The sequence below is a fragment of the Rhincodon typus genome, chromosome 12 (assembly GCF_021869965.1).
Source record: "Rhincodon typus isolate 14 chromosome 12, sRhiTyp1.1, whole genome shotgun sequence".
In the NCBI taxonomy this organism is placed as follows: domain Eukaryota; kingdom Metazoa; phylum Chordata; class Chondrichthyes; order Orectolobiformes; family Rhincodontidae; genus Rhincodon; species Rhincodon typus.
Window position 1 is genome coordinate 8929440 of NC_063343.1, and position 23469 is coordinate 8952908.

At 39.9% G+C, this 23469-nt stretch overlaps 2 protein-coding genes across 2 annotated transcripts in view; one reads left to right on the plus strand and one right to left on the minus strand.

The window, feature by feature from the left end:
• LOC109918346 (clathrin interactor 1) overlaps positions 1-6671 on the plus strand; it is a 45748-nt gene extending 39077 nt beyond the window's left edge. The window contains exon 6 of the mRNA XM_048603936.1: positions 5032-6671. Coding sequence (XP_048459893.1) covers positions 5032-5399 — 368 coding nt within the window. The 3' untranslated portion in view covers positions 5400-6671. The remainder of the gene's footprint in view (positions 1-5031) is intronic.
• A 1573-nt stretch (positions 6672-8244) lies between these two features.
• lsm11 (LSM11, U7 small nuclear RNA associated) lies at positions 8245-23065 on the minus strand. Its single transcript, XM_020518267.2, has 4 exons — positions 22570-23065; positions 15902-16041; positions 14645-14728; positions 8245-13755 (listed from the first exon to the last, which is right to left on the minus strand). Exons 1-4 carry the CDS (start codon positions 22985-22987, stop codon positions 13363-13365), a joined length of 1035 nt encoding a protein of 344 aa, XP_020373856.1. The 5' UTR covers positions 22988-23065; the 3' UTR covers positions 8245-13362.
• Positions 23066-23469: the final 404 nt, after the last annotated feature.

Here is a 23469-nt window from a genome sequence, read left to right on the forward strand (position 1 = left end):
TATTTTTGAGACTATAAGTGAGAGACACTGCTTTCATTGTTCTTGCTGTCCATACCTTTCAAAGTCAGAATGCTATTGCTTGCTCTTTAATGCAACTGATGACCTGTGATTGTCTTGCATTGGTGGAGTTTGGGTGCTGTTTGTTCAATTTTTCAGGCACTTATTTCCTTCTCAGTATTGCGCCCCATTCCCTTTCCACTAATGCAAGAGTTATTTCTTAGCTGGGATGCAAGGAAACAAGCACAGTTTAGTAACATGGGGCTCCCCTTCAACATAAAAGTTCAATTTCTGAGATAATTTTGCTGAATCAATTCAAGGGCTAATCAGCACCATACCTTCTTAGGTTATTCTCCCTTGAAAATAGTTGAAATGAAATATATCGCTAGGAGCAGTATCACCAAGCCTTTGTTCTCCCAATTCTTCATTGTGAAGAAGCCCCTCCCCCACCTTTGCTGAAAATCAATTACTTCTGAGATATCTGCAGACACCCTCATGTCCAAAGATACGTCTAGCATTTGACCAAAAATCAAATGCCTGTTGCGGTTGGTGCTGGAGTCAGCACCTGGATTCTGAGATCATTGAATTTCTGTGTGCTGTTTCACAAACTATATTTAGAATTCGGTCTGAAAATAAACAGCAGCCAACGTAAATGCTCTTTGACATAAATTATAGTCTTGGAGAGTAAGTAAGCCAGCAGATTCAGTAACGTTTTGGAAATAGTGATAAGCAGGCTTCTCTAATCTCCCTCAAACACTGCACTCTAAAGAATTGCAGATGCTGGCAATCTGAAACACCAACAGAAATTGCTGGTGAAACTCAGCAGGTCAGGCAGCATCTGCGGGGAGAAAGCAGAGTCAATATTTCAAGTCCTGCGACTTTATCAGAATGCACATTCCACTAAAACTCTAGTTTGTTTAGCTGACCAGCTACTCTCGAGTTCAGCTTCTCAAGTCTTTTTTTATGTCAGTGTGTGGAACTATGGATGTTGAGCTTTACAACTTCTGAGTGATAGCAGTGCTCAGCTCCAGATAGAATCAAGAGAGGTTCTCTGTCTGCTTCACAACAGTTGTGTAATTTTCTTCTTCCATTGGCACCTCCGTAGGGAGCCACTTTGAAACTCAGAAATTAGGAGCAGAAGTAGACCATTTGGCCCCTCAAATCTGCCCCGCCATTCAGTATGATCATGGCTGATCATTGATACTGATGCCATCCCTTGATGCTATTGATAGCTTTCTTGAAAATACTCAGTGATCTGGCCTCCACAGGTTGACCACCCTCTGAGTGAAGACATGTTTCATAATCTCTGTCCTAAATGGCTTGCCCCATATCCTGAGACATCATCTCCCAGAGTGGAACTTGTCTAGCCCTGTTGGAATTGTACTGCAGCAGTTTGTGAACATTTGTGGAAGCACTGAGGTATATGGGGCATACAGCTTTCAAAATATTCTCTCCTTCAGTCCAAAGATGTGCAGTTAAGTGGATTGGCCATGCTAAATTGCCCATAGCGTTCAGGGATGTGTAGATTAGATAGGTTATAGGGGTATGGATCTGGGTGGGATGCTCCAAGGGTCACGTGGACATGTTGGGCCGAAGGGTCTGTTTCCACACTGTAGGGATTCTATGATTTCATTGATTCACTCCTTAAATATTAACAGTGACCTGTTCATCATTATTATGATACAGATATAAGCTGCAATGGAGAAATTCCTATGAGTTAACCTGATAAAATTTTACATATTTAGTTGTGAAGGGTTCAACAACAATAGCTGTGGAGGAAATATTTCCTGCGATTGAGTCCAAAACCATAGGTCATAAATACAAGTCACTAATAAGTCCTATAGGGAATTTAAAAGAAACTTTACCAATAAAGTGTTTAGAATGAGGAAGTTATTTCCGTATAACAGTTTGATAAGTCAATTAGGAGTCCAGTTATTGTGCACAACTAATGGGGTAGCAAATACTAAAACTGGATTTTACTATAATCTTTTGGAGAAGTCGTAGTTATCTAATTGAAACTGTCCGTCTCTTAGTTGTATCTGATTCCTTATTTATGTGGATCTTTTACTAATTAGAATCATAGAATTCCAACAGTCTAGAAAAAGGCCATTTCACCCATCAAGTCTGCACCAACCCTCCAAACAGCATCACAACCAGATCCTTACACTATCCCCATAATCCTGCAGTTACCAAGGCTAACCTAACCTGCACATTCCTGGACAGCGCAAAGTTCAGCATGGCCAGTCCACCTAACCTGCACATCTTTGAACTGTGGGAGGAAACCAGAGTACCCAGCAGAAACCAATGCAAACACTGGGAGGATGTCTGTGTAGAGTTTACACAATCACCCAAGACTGGGATCCAACCTGGGTTCCTAGCACTATGAGGCAGCAATGCTAACCACTGAGCTACAGCTGATGCTTTTTGGCACTCTTCCGACTTAAACTGCAGTAAGACCATTACACTACCACATAAAATGGCCAAGATGAATATCATAAATGTTGAGGAGGTGACATAACTGTATGAGGGAGGAAGGACTTTAACTTGTTCTGAGAGTTTAAAAAAGGGTGGGAAAAAGCTTGTGTGGAGTGTAAACTCTGGTGTGAACCACCTGGGCCGAATGGTCTGTTTCTATGCTGTAAATACAATTATGTAACATGCCTTATAAGCGTGAGTACACACTTGTCTGGATTATAGGAACATTGCTTCAAGTGTTGAGTAAAAGGTACTGAGCTGTTCGCTTTTCAGCAGCCAGATGTTCACAAAGTGACTTTGCAGTTTCAAGTATATCTGTACCAGGAAAATTGATTCCTCAGAGCTATGTGTGATCTGTCATTACAGCCCTGAAGCAAACAGTTCAAGGGCTAGGATTCATTCTCAATTATGAGCAGTGTCAGCTACAGTTCAAGCAGGGAGCTAATATTCTTAGCATATGGTTTCAGATAACCTAGCAGGAAGATTCCTGAATCCCACTAAAAGATTATTTAAGAGTCTCTATAGTTCCCACTGGCTATGCTTTTAAGTGCTCCTTGAACTGAATCTGCTCAGTCAATGGGGTTCCCATAGAGGTGGTGTCCTTGGGGATCAAGGAACCGGGGGAATTAACACATTTAAAGAGAGATTTGCTTGGATGTTAATTAGCAATTGGATGTAAAATGATTAAACTTACCCTTTTTATTTCAGTTATCTGGCAGCATTAATTGCTACAAGAATAATTCAGATGAAAAGGGAAGTCTTTATGCATATAATCAAAATAATTATTAAGGTTCCATCCACAGATTGATTTGGGCAGGGTGTCCAACATGACAGCTGCAGACTGGGAAGATCATGGGCTTTAGTTTTAATTGATGTTGAGTTGGCCAGTTTCAACCTGATTGGCATCTCCTAAAAACCATGGTTGTCACAAAAACCCAGATATCAGGGATGAAAGAAGAATCTGGTAAGGTTACATCTTTGGGGACTGAGAATCAGCAGATCCACTGGAAGCACATATATGTGGACTTTATTTCAGAATAGGTTCTGGCTTAGTTGTAATTAAATCCACTTCAATAAGTACACTATGACTCTGACTTAAAAGCAGCCAATGCTGTTGTATGTAACCAGCAAAGAATCACTAGCCCCAGGAAGGCGGGGAGAATTCCAGTAGGAAAAACAAACTAGTTGATTAAAGCATTCCACTTGTTGAGGACTTAAATGTTGATTCGTTTGTCTATTTCTGTTTGTCATTGATTTTCCATATTCAAAACCTTGCCTTTGTTTGCACCCCTAGTAAAGTGATGCTTGCAAGTTTACAATGGAAATTGCTTATTTTAGTCATTGTGGAGCTGCTGCAGTTTAACCATTGACTATAACTGACAATTTCAAATGGACACATTTACATAGGCAATTACCATTTCATATGTGGGTGTAGTTTATAATATAATTAAAATAATGGCCATGCAACGTTAAAATTAGAACTACATTACATTAACATGTCTTGGTCTTATTCTTACCTGCTTTCCAACATATTCAACAGAATATTTTAATCTTTGCTCAAATCTATTGTTGATGTTTCCCACCATCCAATTTTAATGGCATGTAAATTCAAAGTGATCCAGGTGGAAACTGAATGGATGAGTTGGATCTTTTCCAGATGACATCTGGTGTTATGTCCATAATTCTGAGTCCAGGAATAGAAGGTGGTGGATTAGGAACATTTTGTCCGCATTATCTCCCTTGGTTAATCAGCATTATATATCTTTGATTAGTGTAGTGCGCTCATTGTAACCTGTTCAAAGACCACAGATTCTGCTGCAGCCTCCAAGAGTACAGTAGATAGGAACTCTTTTCCTCCCAGGAGTGGAGATTAAATTCAGAACAAACTAAAGAGATATTGTAAGCGCTGATCTTCCAATGAATTAAATTGACCATTTTTCTCTCGACTTATAAAGTCCCAGAGAGTTAGAAATCCCATTCTCAGTGGTCCCTTAGTTCAACACTAAAAGTCAATATGACTTGTTGAATGTGATTCCAAAGATAATTTGCCATTTTCAAGTATCATTATTTCATGTCTTCTAGAATCACCATTTTCTTCAAATCCTGGCATGGCTGTAAATTAGCGGTTAAAATTTGTTCTGAAGATATTCAATATCTGTAAAGGCTGCGTTTACTGCCCATTTGTAGAAATGATGAAACAAATCATGTTATGGTGCAAGAATTTCTCCTGGTAGTGCTCTAGGCCCAGTCATCTTCACTGTATCTTAAAACCAGAAGTAGGATGTTCATTGGTAATTGTAAGACCATTCACAGCTCCTCAGAAACAAAAGCAATTTATGCCTTCATAAGCCTGTAAGTAAGCCTGGATAACTAGCAAGGAAAACCTGCACAATGCATGTGCCATGTTGATGACCACTTCTAAATCCCCCACCATCAATATCTGACCACAACTTTAACAGATTGATGCTGATGTTTTTCTGCGATGAAGGCAGAGATGCAGAAAAAGATAGGACGGGTTTTTAAAAAGAAAATCCATTTACATTCTTCTCTTCTTTGCAGGCACACAGCAACCAGTGAACCTTGTGGCTCAAAGCTTCTCAGCCGTATCCATTAACTCACCAACCAGCATGGTGCCTCCACGACTTCCAGGAACATCTCCTTTGGCTGGCAATGTGCCAGTTGGCATGGGAATGCCAAACATGATGGGGACTAGTGCCGTAGGGATGAATCCTATGGGTATGCCTCAGAATAGTGTGATGAACCAAGGAATGATGGGAATGGGAATGGGAATGGCTCCAACTGGCATGGCCATGACCAGTTCCATGGGGATGGGTGTTCCTGCCATGGGTCTCAATGCTAGCATGACACCTGCAATGGTGCAATCCAAGCAAGATGCCTTTGCCAATTTTGCCAACTTTAGTAAATGAGAAGGCTGGAAAGACTCTAATTTAGATGAAGGTGTGAAGGCTGCACAAAATAGTACTTGAAACACATGAAGATAGGTTGTCTTAAATTTTTATAGCTATGGCATATTTTGTATTGAGGAGAAATCTGGTAATTGGCAAGATCTGTGCTATTGAATGTGTATGTCTGTTTCCTAACAGAGGTTCTTCAAGTAAAATCCTTTTCATTGGCATCTTGTTTGTGAGATACACCTGAAAGCCTTTTTAAATGTTGATAAATTTTAACTCTTAGTGAAATCACAGGACTGTGAGGATTACATGGGTTGGGAAAAACACTTCATATCAAAAATAATTTTTATACCTATCGTAATGGCCTTTAAGTCAGAATCCCAAGAAAATAATTAAAATCCAGAATATAGTCATTAAAAATTTTGTTGGTTCTTTACCTGGACACAATCAGTCTCTCCAGCAATGTGATAATCAGCTTGTGTATATAATCCTTTATGTAACAAATGAATGCAAAATTATTAAAAGAACTTCAAGGTACCAAAAATCCCGATTACTGGAATGTAAATAGTTTGACATATTCCAGTTTCAATAGAGGAAATAAATCCTATCATGAAAATGTCTTTATTAATAATAAATCGTAGTAATTGTAGCTTTTATTCTTTTCCCTCAATTTCCTCCTCTTTTAACAGCTTTAGTCTGCTGAAATGCAAATATCAGCTACATTTTCCCTTGTCAGCGGTGGGGCTTTGTGATTTGAAGGCAAGGAAAGGGCATCTCATCAATGAGTGGACAGGTCAGGTCACCAGTTACCTTAATCTGAATTTTTTTACACACGCACACGCACACACACACACCCATACTTGTCTCTTCTCTCCTCCACCAAGCTGAGCATACCCTGTGAGTGTGCAATATCCAAGACATTCCTCTGTTCTTTTCAGAAATAAGTATTCATGCTAAACTTACTCTGATTTTGAAGGTGGTGTAGGTGAAAAGATTTCTGTTTCTTCCAAAAATACGTATGCTGTCATTTTTGTTTCTCAAGCTGTCTGATTTTTTAACATTTTTTGCATTGGTGACTGGTGAATCATGACTGTGTTCTGTAATGTTAAAGCCATGCTATCTGCTTGATGGATGGAAGCTTCACTAAGAGACACTCACAGTCAAGCCCTGTTTCTACAGTGATTCTTCTTCCCAACAAGTCAGAGGGGGAAAAGTGTGTTTCAATTGTACTCATGACCTGTTCTGTATTACAGCAAACTATTCATTAAAATCTGTTACTTAAAACCACCTTTTGTGCCCTTTATCTGACTTTGTAAAATTTACTTCCACAATGATTTTTAACTAATGAATAATTCACATTGTCTTAATGACTTTGCATTTGTCCCTTTTCCAACAAAAGGCTTTCACCACTCTAAATTTAAAGAGGTAAGATGCCTTGACCTAGTCTAAACCTTGCCAGTTTTCCCATTTACAACATTTATAATTAGGCATAAATGATTGTACTTCAAGTAAAGTGTAATGAAAAGTGATTTGTTTCCTAAATAAGAAATGAGAGTGTGTAATTAGCAGACTGCACTTTTTAAATCATTCAACAATTCACTGTTTGAATTGGAATCGAAGAATAAAAGCTTTCATGTTCAGTTACATCAAAATAATCAATGTGCGCTTCAGTAGTTTCAAAACTTTTTTGTGTAGTCTCCTAAATGATTTCCTTGTACAAGGAGATAACATTTCATTGTTAAGGTACAACCTGAGGGTTGGAAAAGCACTAATGCAAAGTTCATAATTTGATGCATAGCGAATTTCAAAGAAGAATGAGTTTCTTTCACTGCTATCTTTGCACTCACAGGTTTAATATAAATATTTCTCCAGTGATTTTCATGGAATGTGCTGCTACGAGGAAAAACTAAGAGCCTCCTATCCCATGCCTTCCAAAGAACTGGAATTTGTGAGTGTGAGAATTATTTGTACTGTGCCTAATTGAAATGAGAAAAGGAACATGCATGCTGTTGGTTGAAGCTTCTCTTACAATCACAGGGCTCGGCTTGTATTTAAACTATTTTCAGGTCTGTGATAGATGAGGAGTGAATGGCAATTTGATGCATTTGAAAACAAAACCCCCAAAGTATTCGATAAATCGGATCTTGGGCTCTGAAAACCAAACTGCTACAGTGTGATTTTCATTTCCTTCAGGATACACATACTAAACCAATAAGTAGTGGTCAAATTACCTCACAAATCTCTTGCACCCCAAATATGAGGACATTCTTTCTTCACTTTTGGTTTAGCTGTTGACTTGCATTTCTACCTCAGATTTAAATCAGATGGTTAATCTTTCCCATATCAACTTCTAAAATGCAATTTAACAAAAATCTCTGCCTGATACCATAAACAGGCTTGTTATAACTGATGACACTTCCCTCTTTTTAGGATAAATGCACATGATTCCATTCATGTAAACAGAAGCCGAACATAAATTTACATACAAAGTGACTGAAAAACATTAGTACTCTCGACTGCAGTTTAGATTTTATCGTGTCCTTTCCATCTAAGGGCCAGACACTTTTGTGCTCACCAACTCAACATCCTTGAAGTCCAGTTATGTTCAAGATTGGATTATTATTGTGATGAGGCACCTCTTGTAGATATTTTGAAATCAGCTAAGACATGAAATAGACCTGACGCTGGTAGGACCAGTACCATCATCAGAAGAGCTTTATCGGTATCTGTTGTCAATAAAGGTAATAATTTGACTCCCTTCCCCTCACAATGTATGTTTATTTTATTAGAATTGCTACTCAAAGGAACCTTGGCCTTTCACTTTTATTTCTGTTAAATTACACACAGTGCTGATCTTTACTCAACAGAATCCTTTTAATAAGATCAAGGATAACATTCAGAAAATATTGTATTCCTAAACGAAAGGGCATTAAAGTTGAGAAGAGAAACTTGCAGGATGAGTTTGTTTGGGGAATGGACATCATGGAACCGGGAGAGGAAGGAGAAAATAAAGGCCCTCCCCTTAGCATTGCTATAAGCAGGAACCTTTTGGGTTGTGTAATCACAAAACTGTGTTGTTATCGCCAGATAATTTTGCACAATATTTTATTCACCCAAAGCACTAATCCATCATGACTCTAGGATTGATGTTACTGCATCAATGCACCAGCAAACTGCTACTTTAGATACTGGGTTAAGAAATCCAATTTCACAAAGCAGTGTACGATTCTGAAAGAATAAGTTTTTTAAAATATTGAATCTGGCATAATATCCAAGGCTAGACTGAACTGTACAGTGTTCAAAGTACAGGTCTGATGAGTATTCTCACTCAAGGTGTAAAGCTGCCTCCCTTTTAACTTGGGTTTACATTTCATCAGCCCTCAGCCTGTTCTTATTGCCCAGTAACTAAATTTGAAGACTGAAGTACATTTTGATTTTCTATCTGCCTCATTGCTGAAACGAGTCCTTCATGTTCTTCTATGAAATGCAAATGGCACATCAAGATCCTTTTTGTTTTGGAATTTTTTTTTAGCCTGGAGAAACATTACCTCAATGTTCATCACATTTTACTACTTGACTATTAGTTGGGCCACAGTGGCTGAAAAATGGGATTTTAAAAATCCCTGCCATACAGCACAATACTTGGTAATCAACCAGCTCTTAAATTGGATGTTATAATGGGCATGATACTCAGAGGCTGATATGTTGTGAGGAGTGAACTAGTTACATTTGCCATCTGGTACCCCTGCAGCTGGCAACTTAATTAACATGCACCTGCTCAAAAAGGAGCAGAGTCATTAATAATCTAGTACCTACTGGAAAAATATCTTTGTTAACTCCAATCCCCAGTAATAGCTGACAATGTAAAACAGCACTGTCAAACTGGAATCATGAATTAGCAGTTGAGGACTTTTTGAATAGATTATTTGCTTTTGCTGTTTTTCTGCCTTGAGTCAGTAAACCATTTTTTTTCTGCACACTCCTCTGAAGACATTAACTAAGCTACAACACCCTGGTACATGATACCCTCTAGCATCTCTGCCAACAACATAATCACCCTGACCTGTAGCACCCTTAAGTACCTGGCTACCCCTCCTTAGGATGGCTCTCTCTAATATCTCCCTATGCCTGATCACCCAAAGCTGTATCCTCAGTATCTAACTTCCATCTTATTTCAGCGTGACTGTATGCAGGCATATATCAGACTACAGCACTCCATTTTGTGCACTGAAACCAAGATGTTATAGGAAAACATGCAAGTGTGCAGAACCATTATGATACAAATAACTTACATTCAAGGCAACTTCTTTATGCTCCTACCACTGACATATCACTAATACCTGAGCTTGTTTCCATTCGCAGGTTAAATGGGCATATGGTCTGCAAATTTTACATGACCACCATCTCAAAATCCTACAGACAACACATTAAGAACACTGTCAGAGTTGAATAAGACTATATTATGTTTGAGGAATCTGTCAGTTTAGAAATGAGGACACTCCATAACTCAACTTTCTAAGTCCGGGCATCAAAGGGCTGTATGAAACGTACATGCTTTCAGAGGTACATTAGTGCAAGAATGACCCAATTAAATAAGTAATCAAATATCAAGAGGGAAATGTCATATTCCATTTAAATTAAGAACCACTGAAATGCTATTAAAAGCTGTACTTAGTACATTAAGGTTTTGATTTGCATAGCAATAGGATTTCAGATATTAATGCTATGCTTATGGCTTCTGGTTCTGGAGGCTGCGGTACAGGCAGTATGGATATGTCATTCCTTTAATCTGTGTTTCAAGGAAAATGCATTAGTCCTGCCTTGATTTGAGTAGCTTTATCTATCTGATAATCAGATCTGTTTGCATCTGAATTGGGGCAGATTAATGTTCTGAAGAAACTGACGGGTTTGTATGCTTTTGGGATCATGCAGTTACACTAACAATTAGGATATATTTAAATATATAATTCTCATACCACAAAAGGTGTGAGCAATCACAGAATTGTACAGTGCAAGAGATCAGTCAGACCATCAGCGCTTTTCTTCTAAAAAGCTAGCCCATAGTTCTATTCACCATTCTCTCTACATAATTGCTGTCATTACCTCTTAAGTTACTGCTAAATCTGCATCCACAACTCTATCAAGGCTCTTCATTCTAATAAACTGCTACATTGTAAAACAAAAAAAAATCCTTACCTTCCACTTCTTTTGCTAATTCTTTTAAATCTGGACTATGGATTGCTGTACAAAGTCAGAATGAATTTAATGAGTTGAATAGTCTCCTGTGTATTAATCACTGACTCCACTGGTTCATAACCCTCCTGGCAGTGGAAACTTCTCCTTTCTTAAAATTGATATTGAACACTTCAGTTAAATCCACCATTAACCTTCTTTGCTCCGAGATAAGTCATGGCTTCTTGACATACCTGAAAGTACCCTCAATCCTGAAGCTTTTCTGGTGAATCCAGTTTGCAGCCCTCCGGAACCTTGGCTTTCTTCCTAGAATGTGCTGGTTGGAATGCGAGATTGTGGCCATGATCTTATTGCAGAGTAAGCTTGAGGGGCTCTAATTCATGTTAACATTGTGAAAGAATGTGTAAATACTTGGGCCTTTTTTTTTTAAACAAACTCCCAATTCATTCAAGGAATTTTAGCTCAAAGAGCTTGTACATATTTTCTTTTTAATTTTCAGAACAGGAAAGAAATCAGCAGGCCAGTATTTGTTCCCAAGCCCATCTGTACTTCAAGCCACTTCTCAAGATATACTGGGTAGAGGAAGTGGGGGACAGATTCCCTTTCATGTTATAGATTAGAGATCCAGTTGTATTGTTAGTGACAATCTGGTGTCAGCCCACAGACTACAAAATTTACTGAAAAAGTAGGATTTGAATTGTCCCTCAGGGTCTTATTACCACACCTCATATAAGATGAGGCAGTGACTGTGGCAGCTGAGTTCACAGACAGCAATATCACAGCTGTCTGTACTTAGCATCTCCACACATCATTTTAAGGGAGGGCACTGGAAAGCGAGAAGCAGCCAGAATCCTATCTGGTTTTGAGCTGGGAGTAGTAAATCATGGTATTCCAACCAAGATTAAAACACTACAAGTCACAGAATCAAAACTAAATTGTGGTAAGAGTGATGCATTAGTGATACAGTAGACTATGGGGCCAAACAGGACACTTCTGTCAATTAAGTCCAGCTTTTATAAAAAGACAGGATCTATATTCTGTAGAGTTTCAAAAATGAGAGGTGATCTCTTTGAGGCGTACAAGAGGAATACAGGGCTCAAAAGCCATATACAATTTTTCTCCTTAGCTTGTAGTATCTAGAACCCAATGAGAAAGTCTCAGCATTAGGAGTATGTAGGCAGCACGGTGACTCTGGTAAGCACTACTGCCTCACAGCGCCAGGGTCCTGGGTTTAATTTCAGCCTCGGGTGACTGTCTCGTGTGGAGTTTGCACATTCTCCTCATGTCTGCATGGGTTTCCTCCTACAGTCCAAAGATGTACAGTTTGAGTGGTTTGGACATGGAAATGTGGCGTTACAGGGATAGGGTGGGGTGGACTCGAATGGCCTGCTTCCAGTCTGTAGGGATTCCATGATTCTATGTTCAAGATAGACCAATAGGTTTCTAGAAATTAAGAGACATCAAGGAACATAAGGATAGTACAGGAAAGAGAAAGATCAGCATTGATCTAGTCGAATGGTGGAGAAAGCTCAAGGGGCTGAATAGCTTATCCTCCATTTTCTATGTTTCTAGAGAGAATAGACTCACCAGGTTGCAAGATAAATAAGACAGTTCCCTACAGTGCTGACTCTGCTCAAATACCATTGTAACTTTGCTGCCTCATCAGGCTACTATGCCTCATAGCAGACAACAGGTGCTGCTCTCTCCTCATGTATCTCAGACAATGAGAAACAAGGAGATTTTCTTGGAGCAGGCTTCCTCAGCTGCTGGCTGTAACTTCAGACCAATAATAATGAAACACAAATTTACATCCATGCCCCATGTCCTCTCCTGCTTCCAACCTGACGAAAGGGTAAAAACAGCTATTTAGATTTTGTTTAAAAAACAGATGGGCTGTCAATTAAGGTAACAGGCAATCAGTAAATCCAGAACTTGGATAAATATCTGCTGGATATCTGGGCAAGAGAGATGGCATGTGCTATGACTCCTGGACATCTTAGTAGAATTATCAGTGTCAGTAATTACCATCAACAATCCAGTGCTGGTTATTGAAAAGTCATGTTAACATAGGATGCTGTAAGGCCTATCAATGCTCTTTATACTGGAATATACTGCCGCCTCCATCATTCCCCTCAATCACGATGTCTTGGGAAATTCCTGAACCCTTAGGTCCTGTCCAACATGTTAGACAAAAAAAAAATGACCCACATAACAGTGGTAGGGAAAGTTAAGTATTTTCTCAAGAACTGTTCTCCTTCAGAAACTTTTCTGCATTTGACAAATATTGTCCTGTAACTATTCTCTGCAATGGGGCTCAGCTTCCTCAGTCAGATAACATATAAACTTCTCAATTTAGTCACAAATATAGCACAGGAAATTTCAGAGCCATGTTGGTAAAATGCTGTTTCTGGCTTAACTAATGTGACCTTTGCCAACATTACACATAGCCCGTGAAGTTTTAAACACAACCCCATTCATAAAGTTTTGAAACAAAACATTTACTGGAGCACAGCAATTAAAGGTTCTCCAATCAGCAATTCAACATTGAAAAATATAGGCAGCAAAACACAATTAGCCAACAAAGTGAACCAAATCTGAAGCTTGCCGACTTAAAAAAATCATTTAGCAGAGATTCTGCTCAAACACTAATTCCGAATATTTCCTCTGCTCCAAAGAGCCGGATTTCCAAGCAGTTGGAAATTTTCTGCAGAATAAATGGTGTGTTTACTGCTTCTGTACTTTGTTGGTGTAATAACTGTACAAAAGTTCAATGTGCTGACAGATATCATTGCATGAAACTAATCAGTAAGACATTCTCTCCCCGGATGAAAAGTTGATTGACATGTCTTTGAGAAACCTGCTGATAATCTATCCTGGGTAGGGATTTCTTTCTCAGTTTCTTTTTCCCTCCTGTCAATGTCCTGAGCACCAAGCTCGTTTCTTTGGTGTTTCCCTTTGATCGATCAATGTCTCCTCCTTCATTCTGTGCAGAGAGGTTTAAGGTATCGGAGGTTACCTGCGTGAGTCCTGTTTTAAGTGCACAGGTCAGGTTTTTGCTGTCATCCTGTTCAGCTTTAGCACCTTCCAACTTCTCGGGTAAGCAGCCTGTCTGTTCTGTAGTTTTGGCACCTGGTTCCTCACTTGCAGATCTTTCTTGTAGTTTCAGACGATCAAAAAGCTGAATTTGAAAATAAATTTAGTTAACACAATACAATGCATGGTGCCTAAAGATAATTTAAATCGAACTGAATTATGGGCTAAATATAATGCAGATTTAATACATAAAACCATCCCTGTCATGTCCATTAAACACTCCTGGGCAAGGTACAGCATAGTTTAGATACAGAGCAGTAGTCCCCCCTATGCTGTTTTATGAAATAATTCAGTATGAGGCATGCACAGGTTAAACAGATAAAAATACTTCTCCATGTAACCATGAGCACACACCCTACCAAATCACAGTTTTAATGTAGCTAAAAATGCATATTTAATACTAAAGCTGTTACGTGCAAAACATTCGTGGCAGTGAAAACTTTCCACTGTGTTTTACTGTTTTTCTCACTGTAAGATACATGACAATAAAAATCATCAACTGAGCTGAAATCGTAATGTTTCTTTCTCTCTCCCCCTCTCCAGAGTATTTTCAGTGCATTTAATCAGCACAACTATCACCCTTCATAGGTTTCCCTTAAATATTATCTTCAGAAAGAGAGTAAATGAGATCATGCAGGGTTCCTGCTACTGAATATAGAGTCAAACAATATGGAAACAGACTCTTCAGTCCAAGCCGACCGTAATCCCAAACTAAATTAGTCCAACCTGCCTGCACTTGGCCCACATCACTCCAAACATTCCTTATTCATGTATTTATCCAAATCTTGTTCAAACACTGTTCTCCCACACACAGAATGAATGCAGGATAGTAGTCAGGCTAAGGGGGCACAGAATGGCTAGTGGGGCCTGCAAGCAGGAGACAGCAGCTTTGGACTGGGAGGAGAGAGAAAGTTGAGCAGAATGCCTGAAAACCATTAGTTTTCAAAAAACATCATGTCAAAGTCTCGACTTACCCTGCCAACGGTTAATACTGGTTCATTGTAAAAGGCTTTTCCAAGGACAGGTTTCCTGAAGGTCTCATCCACATCTACAAGTGCCTGAAATAATGGTGGCAGATAAGACAAATTAACAGGCTCGAGTGCTGCATCTCACATTTGTTAAAATCCTGGAAGCTGTGAAATCACTCACTCTTCTGTCACGACTTTAGGACAAACTGCAACCCTACTCGGGGTGGTTCAGTGGTAAGCACTGCTGCCTCTCACCATCAGGGTCTTAGGCTTGATTCCAGCCTTGGCTGACAGTCCGTATGGAGTCTGCACATTCTCCCCACGCTTGCGTGGGTTTCCACTAGGTGCTCCAGTTTCCTTCCATAGTCCAAAGATGCGCAGTTTAGGTGGATTGGCTATGCTAAAATTGCCCCATAATGTCCAGGGACATACAAAATAGGTGGCTTAGTCATGGAAAAGACGGGGTCACAATAGGGTGGGGGGTGGTTTTGAGGCAGGATGCTTTTTGGAAGGTTGGTGCAGACTCAAGGGGCTGTATGGCCTCTTTCCACACTGTGTAGGGATTTTATGATTCTGACTACAGCAGCTGAACATTGACACAGAGATGTTTCTGCTTTTCATCAAGATGAAGTCAAAACATAACTTAAAATGACATACAAAAGGAAGGCCATTTAGCCATCTTATATCATTGCTCCCAAAATTCGTGACAATAGCATCCTCCCTCCATGGCATCTGTCCAAGAGTCTATTCTATGTTAATCAATTTTAGCGTAAAGCAACACAATACCATCAATTCTAAATCTGTCTATCACCAAACTGTGACCCCCATTCTATCTGCAGTTCACTTTCTCATGATTTTCTAAATTGATACATCTCTCAGGTAACCTCATTTCACTGAGGACAAACCCAGGTTGCACTAGATTAAAGTGATGCGCCTTGTTATTTCTCCTCTAGGGATTGTGTCTCTGTGATCTTAAACGGACAATACTCAAAGTGTGGTCATGAGTGTTTCGCATTCCTAATCACCATATTTAATAGATCCTGCTGGAAGATGCAAATATACATAACTAAGCCCAGTCTATGTTGTAAGTCCTCCGTTTAAATAGCCTGACAACACCCACTATCGCAAAATAGCTAAGAGGGTGGAAAATAAAAAGAGCATAAGTGTTGCAACGATAGCCGGCAGGTAAACTGGGAAAGGAAATATTAATAGCTTTGACTTATTTTCACGTGAAGTGTACAGCGAAGAGGAAGCATTTATTACCATATTCCAGAACTTGTCGAATGTAACCAAGAATCCTGAGCAGACACCCCGTAGTCCTTTGAAAGTCCGAATATGGACATTGACCTTTATCCTGTCCTGAACGCAACGATACAATTCACCCAGTGGGCTGCCTTCATGTACTGAGAACACAATAAACCATTCCCAGTTATATATACATTAAAGAGTGCACAACAGTGCAGTTTAAAAAAAAGATGCATTATTGCTTGTTGCCACTGGAGGTCATCAAAGCTACACTGTACAGCAAGAATATCTTCACCATGCAGAAATCAAATCCAATATCAATGTTCTAGCTAGATAAACTTTGCAGACAACAAAGGCCTTGCCTTCAATTTCAAGGTACAGCCTTTCTGGAGGATTGGTGGTGAAAGACAGCACCTGAGTGTTCCTGAGGCAACAAGCTTATTTACAATCATTTTTTGATAACTAAGTGCCAAATTGATAATACAATCATCAATAACTATAAACATGGTGCTATTGCATGATGTACAGATAACAGATAACAATCTGGGACCTTACACTACTTATATGGAAACATTACTCAGGATCCAAATACATTATAAAACACACTTAATGGGTTAAACTCTCTATAAATGAATGGATTTGATATATCAGTTTTGTACTAGGAATAAAACTAATAGAGGTAAGATAATTGAGATATTGCAGCTTTAAGGGAGATGAGGAAAGGACAAATATTTATAAGGAATATCCACAGTAAGTCCCAAGGTAGTCCACTATTAACAATGCCCTTTTGGAAGGACAGTGACTGCTTTGTTGACATTAAATGACAGCCTAATTATGCACAAAATCCCACAAACTGCAATGGAATAAAACACCAGATCAACTGCTTTTGATAATGTGACGAAGAAAAGCTTGCCAGATGACCACTAGAAATCCTCTGACATTAGCAAAAAAACATGCTGGTATTTTTTATGTCCAAACGATTTAGCAGGCAGGATCTCCAATTTAGAAAAGTATCACCTCTTTACTTCAAATAAAATTACTCTGTCAAACTACACTGAATTATCAGCCTTGATTATGTACAACCTCTGACTCAGGGACAACTATGGCGGGACATAATGACAGAAGTGTGCCATTACGTCGAAATTTAACGACCATGGTTTTGAATTTGCAATTTATAAATAGGCTCTTCAAAAAAAAGCAATGGGAATAAACAATTGGAAAAACTATTAAATCAGGCATTCGCACTCTCTCTCTTTCTCTCTCTCTCACTCTCTCGCCCTGCTGCATGCATACCTCTGGTTGAGCAATAACGAAGCAGCCCTGAAAGCGGTCATGGAGGTGTCCATGGCCCACACCATACTGCGCTCCTGGCTGGAGGAGGCGAGCTGCTCCTACAGGGAAACAAAGAGCAAAAGTCAGGGCTCGAGATGAACACACCTCACACGCTGTCACAGAAACTTGCACAACACAAACGCCCACTAACTCTCAACACACACTGTTTCAGACTCTAGCGAGCAAGGACAAATCACCTTCTGTCTAAATTAATTCTCGGTTAATTGCATTTTTACCTGAGTCTAACCCTTCCCTAAAAGATTCTGATTAGATTCTCCTGGTCTGCTATTCTCCATCCCCAGGACCTTACCTGAGTTTTGTTATTGATGTACAGAGACTGAGTGTCAAGTTTGGGAACTGAGTCTAATGCAGTCCTCACCCAAATTCCATGCAAACAATTTGTCTGTCAGCAAGCTAATGAATGATGGTGAAGATTGGGGGCCTTGGCAGAAAACACAGGTGCTGAGACATTCCTCAGGTTTAGGCTGCAGTCACTATATTTGAGAGTAACCTGTAACAATCACCTGTGAAGTGGTCAGTGCCACAACATGGAGGGCAGAAACACACTAAACCACGAGGGAAAGCTATCAATGTTCTTTATGCACTTCCACTGAAAGATGTGAAAAGGAGCAACGTGCTCAATGAATTTGTAAGGGTCAGTCTGTAGATTTACTCATTGACCAAGCAATCAGGATTGTATCTGAGCTTTATTCTGCCTGTGGAAATAGCAGTGTCACATCAATGAGAGTGGAGACACAGCACAGTATTAAAGCGTGAGTAATGTACACTGCACATTACAAAGCTTTTATACAAGGCTGATACTTCCTACAGCTGACTAGGCACAAGTCTGTTAAATATGCCTTGTGACATCAGCATTGTTTTATAGGATTTAATTCAACACACTCGTTTGTTAGCACAGAGCTTGAATGTTGCTGTAAGAACATGACACATTTCTAAACCTTTCATCTCAGGTTAATTCAGAGAAATACCATATCTGGCAATCATGATCATCGACAGGTCAGAAATACCCAAAGAGCGGGAGGTTCACTCTCTCCTTATGCTGCATATATGTTTGTTTCTCTCACAAATTGTTCTGCCACGTGCAGGATGAAAGCTTTAGCAGAATGTGACTTCTTTTCAACAAAATACAAATATTATGATCCCAACTGAAGGCAATATTGGACAAGTCAAATTCCAGCATAAATCCTGGTTTGTTAAAACATAAGCTTTACTTTTATCATATTGATTATTATGGTGGTCAGTCACTGAACATGTGCACACAAGACTGTCACCGTACTTTTAGCAATTGAAGTTTATTACACAAAAAGAAAAAAAAAGTAAAGCTATGAAACAGTTTGAAAGATCCTACTATAAACAGCAAATGGAATGAGCCATTTTCTCTGCAATATTCTTTATGCAGAACCAAAGTGAAGTATCAGTCCTAACTTCACTTTAGCATTTCTTATGGGACTAACAAGATTTTGAGGGATCCCTCTCGGCAGCTTTCTGCATATCCACCAGATGTGATTTTTTTTCCATTTCTGTCTCTCCCTGAGACACATACAGACAGGCTACTACACCGACTCTGCTCTGATTTTCACTACCTTGAGATTGCTAAAACTTCTTAAAATTTCAATCCGGCTGTTCTCCTGAAGATATCCAGTGACTAAAATTTACCCTTCTACTGGAATGCTCTTTTCTTCTTAACTCAACCTGCTTTTGGTCCCCAGTCAACGGTCTTTGGTCTAGGTTGTAAAAGTTCCATTGAGCAAACAACACAGCAATTATCTCCACTGGCAACTCGCAACATCTAAAGTATGTCACATGCTTTCTTTCATGTCTTTATTCACTGAATAAAATTACTTTTCTGATTTTTCTTAAGGGTCACCACTTAAAAGGACTGAAAACCAAAACCTAATTTATCTCATTCTACTTTTGAATCCAAGATCCCAAAAGTAATAAGATTATATTTAAACACGTTCATCACACATCTCCCCAACCATTTCTAATTGGTTTCTCTCAAAATTTCCTCCAATCACCAAATATATTTTGTGTTGATATATTTACATTAAACACAAGGGTTTTTACAACAACCATATTCTATATAAGTTCATCCCATTCACGACATTCATTGTTTTTCATATTTTCTCTAATAGGAATTATTTTCAAATTATATGCTTGTAACATTCAATTACAGTGAAAGTCTCAGATTTTGATTTGGAAATCAAAGAATTATCGTAGAATTATAGAATCCTTATAGTGAGGAAGCAGTCCATTCAGCCAATTGAGTCCACACCAACCCTCCAAAGAGCATCCCACCCAGATCCACCCCACCTACCCCACCTACCCTATCCCTGTGACCCTGTACTTCCAATGGCTAATCCACTTAGCTTGCACATCCCTGGATGATATGGGCAATTTAGCATGGCCAATCCACCTGACCTGCACATCTCTGGACTGTGGGAGGAAACCCACGCAGGCACACAGAGAATATGCAAACTCTACAAAAACAGTCACCCCAGGGTGGAATCGAACCAGGGAGCCTGGTATTGAGGCAGCAGTGCTAACCACTGAGCCACTGTCCTGCCCCCCCAGAAATGCTCCAGGAAGATTAATGGGTTGAGATCTCTATAAAATAAGTCTCTTCAGAGTTGTTCACTATTATATTGTGATCCTAGCTGATGGTTATAGCAGACAAGTCAGATTTCAGAATAAGTGTGGCTTGATAAGGCTGTATATGTTTTTCTTGTTTAACATGGCTGTACTTTACTGTAACATAAGCACACAAGTTTTGGTTTTATCAATAAAGTTTATTACACAAATGAGTTCAGAAGAAATAGATGTACAGGATTTGGAGCTAGTTAGGATTTGATACCTGAGTCTTGAATAATCTCAAGTTTATGAAACACAAAATATGGGACAGAAGCCAGAAATACAATAGAATGGTTAAGTATGAGGGTTTCAAAAACAGAAGACTGGATGTAGGTATGGAAATGAGCAAGGTTATAGAGGTGGAAACAGGTAGTCTTTTATACAGTTTAGATATCCACACAGATACATTACTGAACTTGCAGTCTGGTTCAGCCTCAGGTAGTTGCTGAAGAGAATGGTCAAATCAGTGGCAATAACCAAAGACAATAACTAACACCTAGAGATTTATTTATGACACAGGAGGAAGCATCAGGGATTGAAATGCCTACTCTGGCTCATATGTTCTTAGGCTGTTTGGCCCATCATGTTCATGCTAGTGATAAAGTATGCATTCAATCTAATCCCACTTTCTAGTTTATGATCCTTGAAGATTACAGTACTTAGTATTTTTTAATCTGTGATGAAGTTTTCTATCTTTGCCATATTTTCAGTCAGAGAATTTAGACATCCCTCATTGCCTAATTCTCCATTCTTGCCATCATCCCCAGAAACATCTGCTCTGTGCCCTTTCGGATGTGATTTCATTCTCCCTGTAACGCAGTGACCAGAACTCTATGCAGTACTGCAGCTGTGGCCCAACTAGTTTTTTTTTAAACAATTCTACCATAACTTCCTTACTGTCATTGTCAGTTCTCTGCAAATAAAGGCAGGTATCCCCTATCTACCAATCATATCACCTCTACATCTCCCTTTAAGTCTCTCCTCCTGTAGGACACTGCTTAAAACCTGCTAACCTTAAGGGATGTATAGACATGTACCCAAAAATCCTTATTATTCCTCTCCACTTCTCAGAGCACCTACACTATTCCCACTTTTCTGCACTAAGCCCATAGCCTTGAATGTTGAGATTTTAACACCTCTATTAAATCTTTCCTTGGCCTTTCTTCCAAAGGAGAACAATGCCCAACTTCACCAGTCTCACAAAGCACTGGGAATACTGAACTTTGCAGCACTTAACATTCAGAAACTCAAAATCATTCATGGATTACACAAGCTTCTGCTTTCAAGCCAGCTACATTTTACAGCCAATGGCTGGTGCAAGCCAAACTCTATGTTTTCACTAGCCTTAAACATTTGCAATCTACCTAAATCCACCGTATCTGATCAGGACAACCAAGCTATGGAAAGAAATGTGGACTGTTTATATCAAGAATGCTAATCAAACTGTATGCACCATATCTAATGATAAAAGAAAATGCTTGTGGTTTGCAATTGGATGTTTTTAACCCACTTAGTATTTTTTACATAGGTACATAATGTTAAAATAACATGGAGGTTATGGTGGTAAGATAGAGCTGGGTGTTGTTAGCAGAAATGTCAAAACTAACGATGTCTTTCCTTATATGTTGTGGAAAAGCAGCATGTAGATGGGAAAAAAGGAGGGATCCAAAGATAGATCCCTGGTAACTACACATGAATGGGAATCAAATCCCATTGACAACGATTCTTTAGCTATAATTAGGCAGGCAAGAATAGAACCAGGAAAGTGCAGTCACAGATACCTGGCAGCTAATGAAGACACATTGGAGGATGGTGCAGCTAACTGAGTGAAAGGCTGTAGAAGGGTCGAGAAGGATGAAAATGAATAGTTCACCTTCGTCATAATCACACATGATGCAATCTTTGGACAACAACTATTTTGATACTTATCAAAGCTCCATTCTGAATGAATTAAAGGAGTTTATATTGTCTTTGATGCAATCGAGGATTTGTTCACAGGGAGTATACTTAATAGTTATACTTATTATTTGGTGCTTTGTTTGCCAAACATAACAAATTAGGAGTTCATAGTACAACGGGATGTAACTGAAATTCTATCATAATCCAGTCCCTCACTCTGCTGTCTGGGGAGCACTTAGAATTACATAAAAGGAGACCCAGCCTGTTCAACTTTTCTGAGATATAAATTGAGTTTCAGTACCATCTGTATCAATCCAACTTTTAATGCCTTCCCCACTGCCTCTAGATGTTTTTTTTTAAAAAAATACCATTAAACTACAAATGCTATGTGCAGTCAATGTTCCACCCAGGTTTAATATAACCTTGTTCTGAGGAAGGGTCACCGGACCCACAATGTTCGCTCTGATTTATCTCCACAGATGCTGCCAGACCTGCTGAGCTTTTCCAGCAACTTCTGTTTTTAATCTAACTTTGCTTTTCGGTCTTATTCTTGAAATGAGCCAATTTTGGAACATTATCTGGTTTTGTTAGCCCCCTACCCTTGATCTTAATTTGAGGACTTGAACCCCGAGATCCCCTTGCTCCTTTTGATAAGTTTGGGCTCCTTTTCCAACTTGATTCCCTGATCCCACCCACCAAAAGGTGCAACCTCAAGGCGGAACCTTTATAACTCCAAATATATGCAGCATGTACGCTGCAAATATCGCTCAGGGGCCTCTCCATCCCCGGGCTCAGTTACTCACGGGCCATCCTGGTCAGCACATTTTTCGGGGCCCGCTCCCTCCGGAGGGGCCTGGGCCTGTCGTCGCTGCTCTGCTCGGCCACCATCAGCTTCTTGAGGCGCTCGATCCTGTCGGGGTCCGGGGGAGGCCAGGCGGCATTGCGGCGGCGCCCGCGGGCCCTGTGGCAGCCGGAGGCCTGAGCCTGGGCCTGGGCCTGGGCCGGGTCCCCGGGTTCCTGCTGCTGCCGCCGCCGCCTCAGGAAGCTCTGGTACTCGGCAATGTTGTTGAAGGTGCGGACATTGGGGAAAGGCAGCGGCGGCGGCAGGCTGCTGTACAGCGCCAGGTACGGGTCAAAACGCGGAGAGCTGACATTCAGCCGCCCGGCCTCGTCATCCTCGTCCTCCTCCAGCCCGGGCTCTGAGCTCTCGGCCTCCGCCATATCCCAGCGGCTCACGCTCTCCCCGCTGCTAAGATAGGGCACTTTCACCAGCCGCCATGTTGGGTCCGCTCGCGCTGGGCATTGTGGGACCGAAACGAAAAGGAAAAGTTGGAGAAAGGCGGCAGCAGCAGCAGCGTTTGTGAAGCATTTGGGTGTTCTTGTGTCACACTGGACTCAAAACGTTAACTCTCTTCCCCTGTCCATAGATACTGTCAGATTTGATGAGATTTTCCAGCACTTTGTAGAGTCATAGAGTATTAAAACAGACCCATTGGTCCAACTTGTCCATGCCAACCAAGTTTCCCAAACTGTCCCAGTTGCCTGATTTTAGCCAATACGGCCACTATCTAAACCTTTCCTATACATGTACCTATCCAAATGTCTTTTAAATATTGTGACTCTACGTCCATCTATCACTTCCTCTCTATTTCAATTTCCAGCATCTGCACTATTTTGCTTTTATCTGAGCATTATGTGACCTT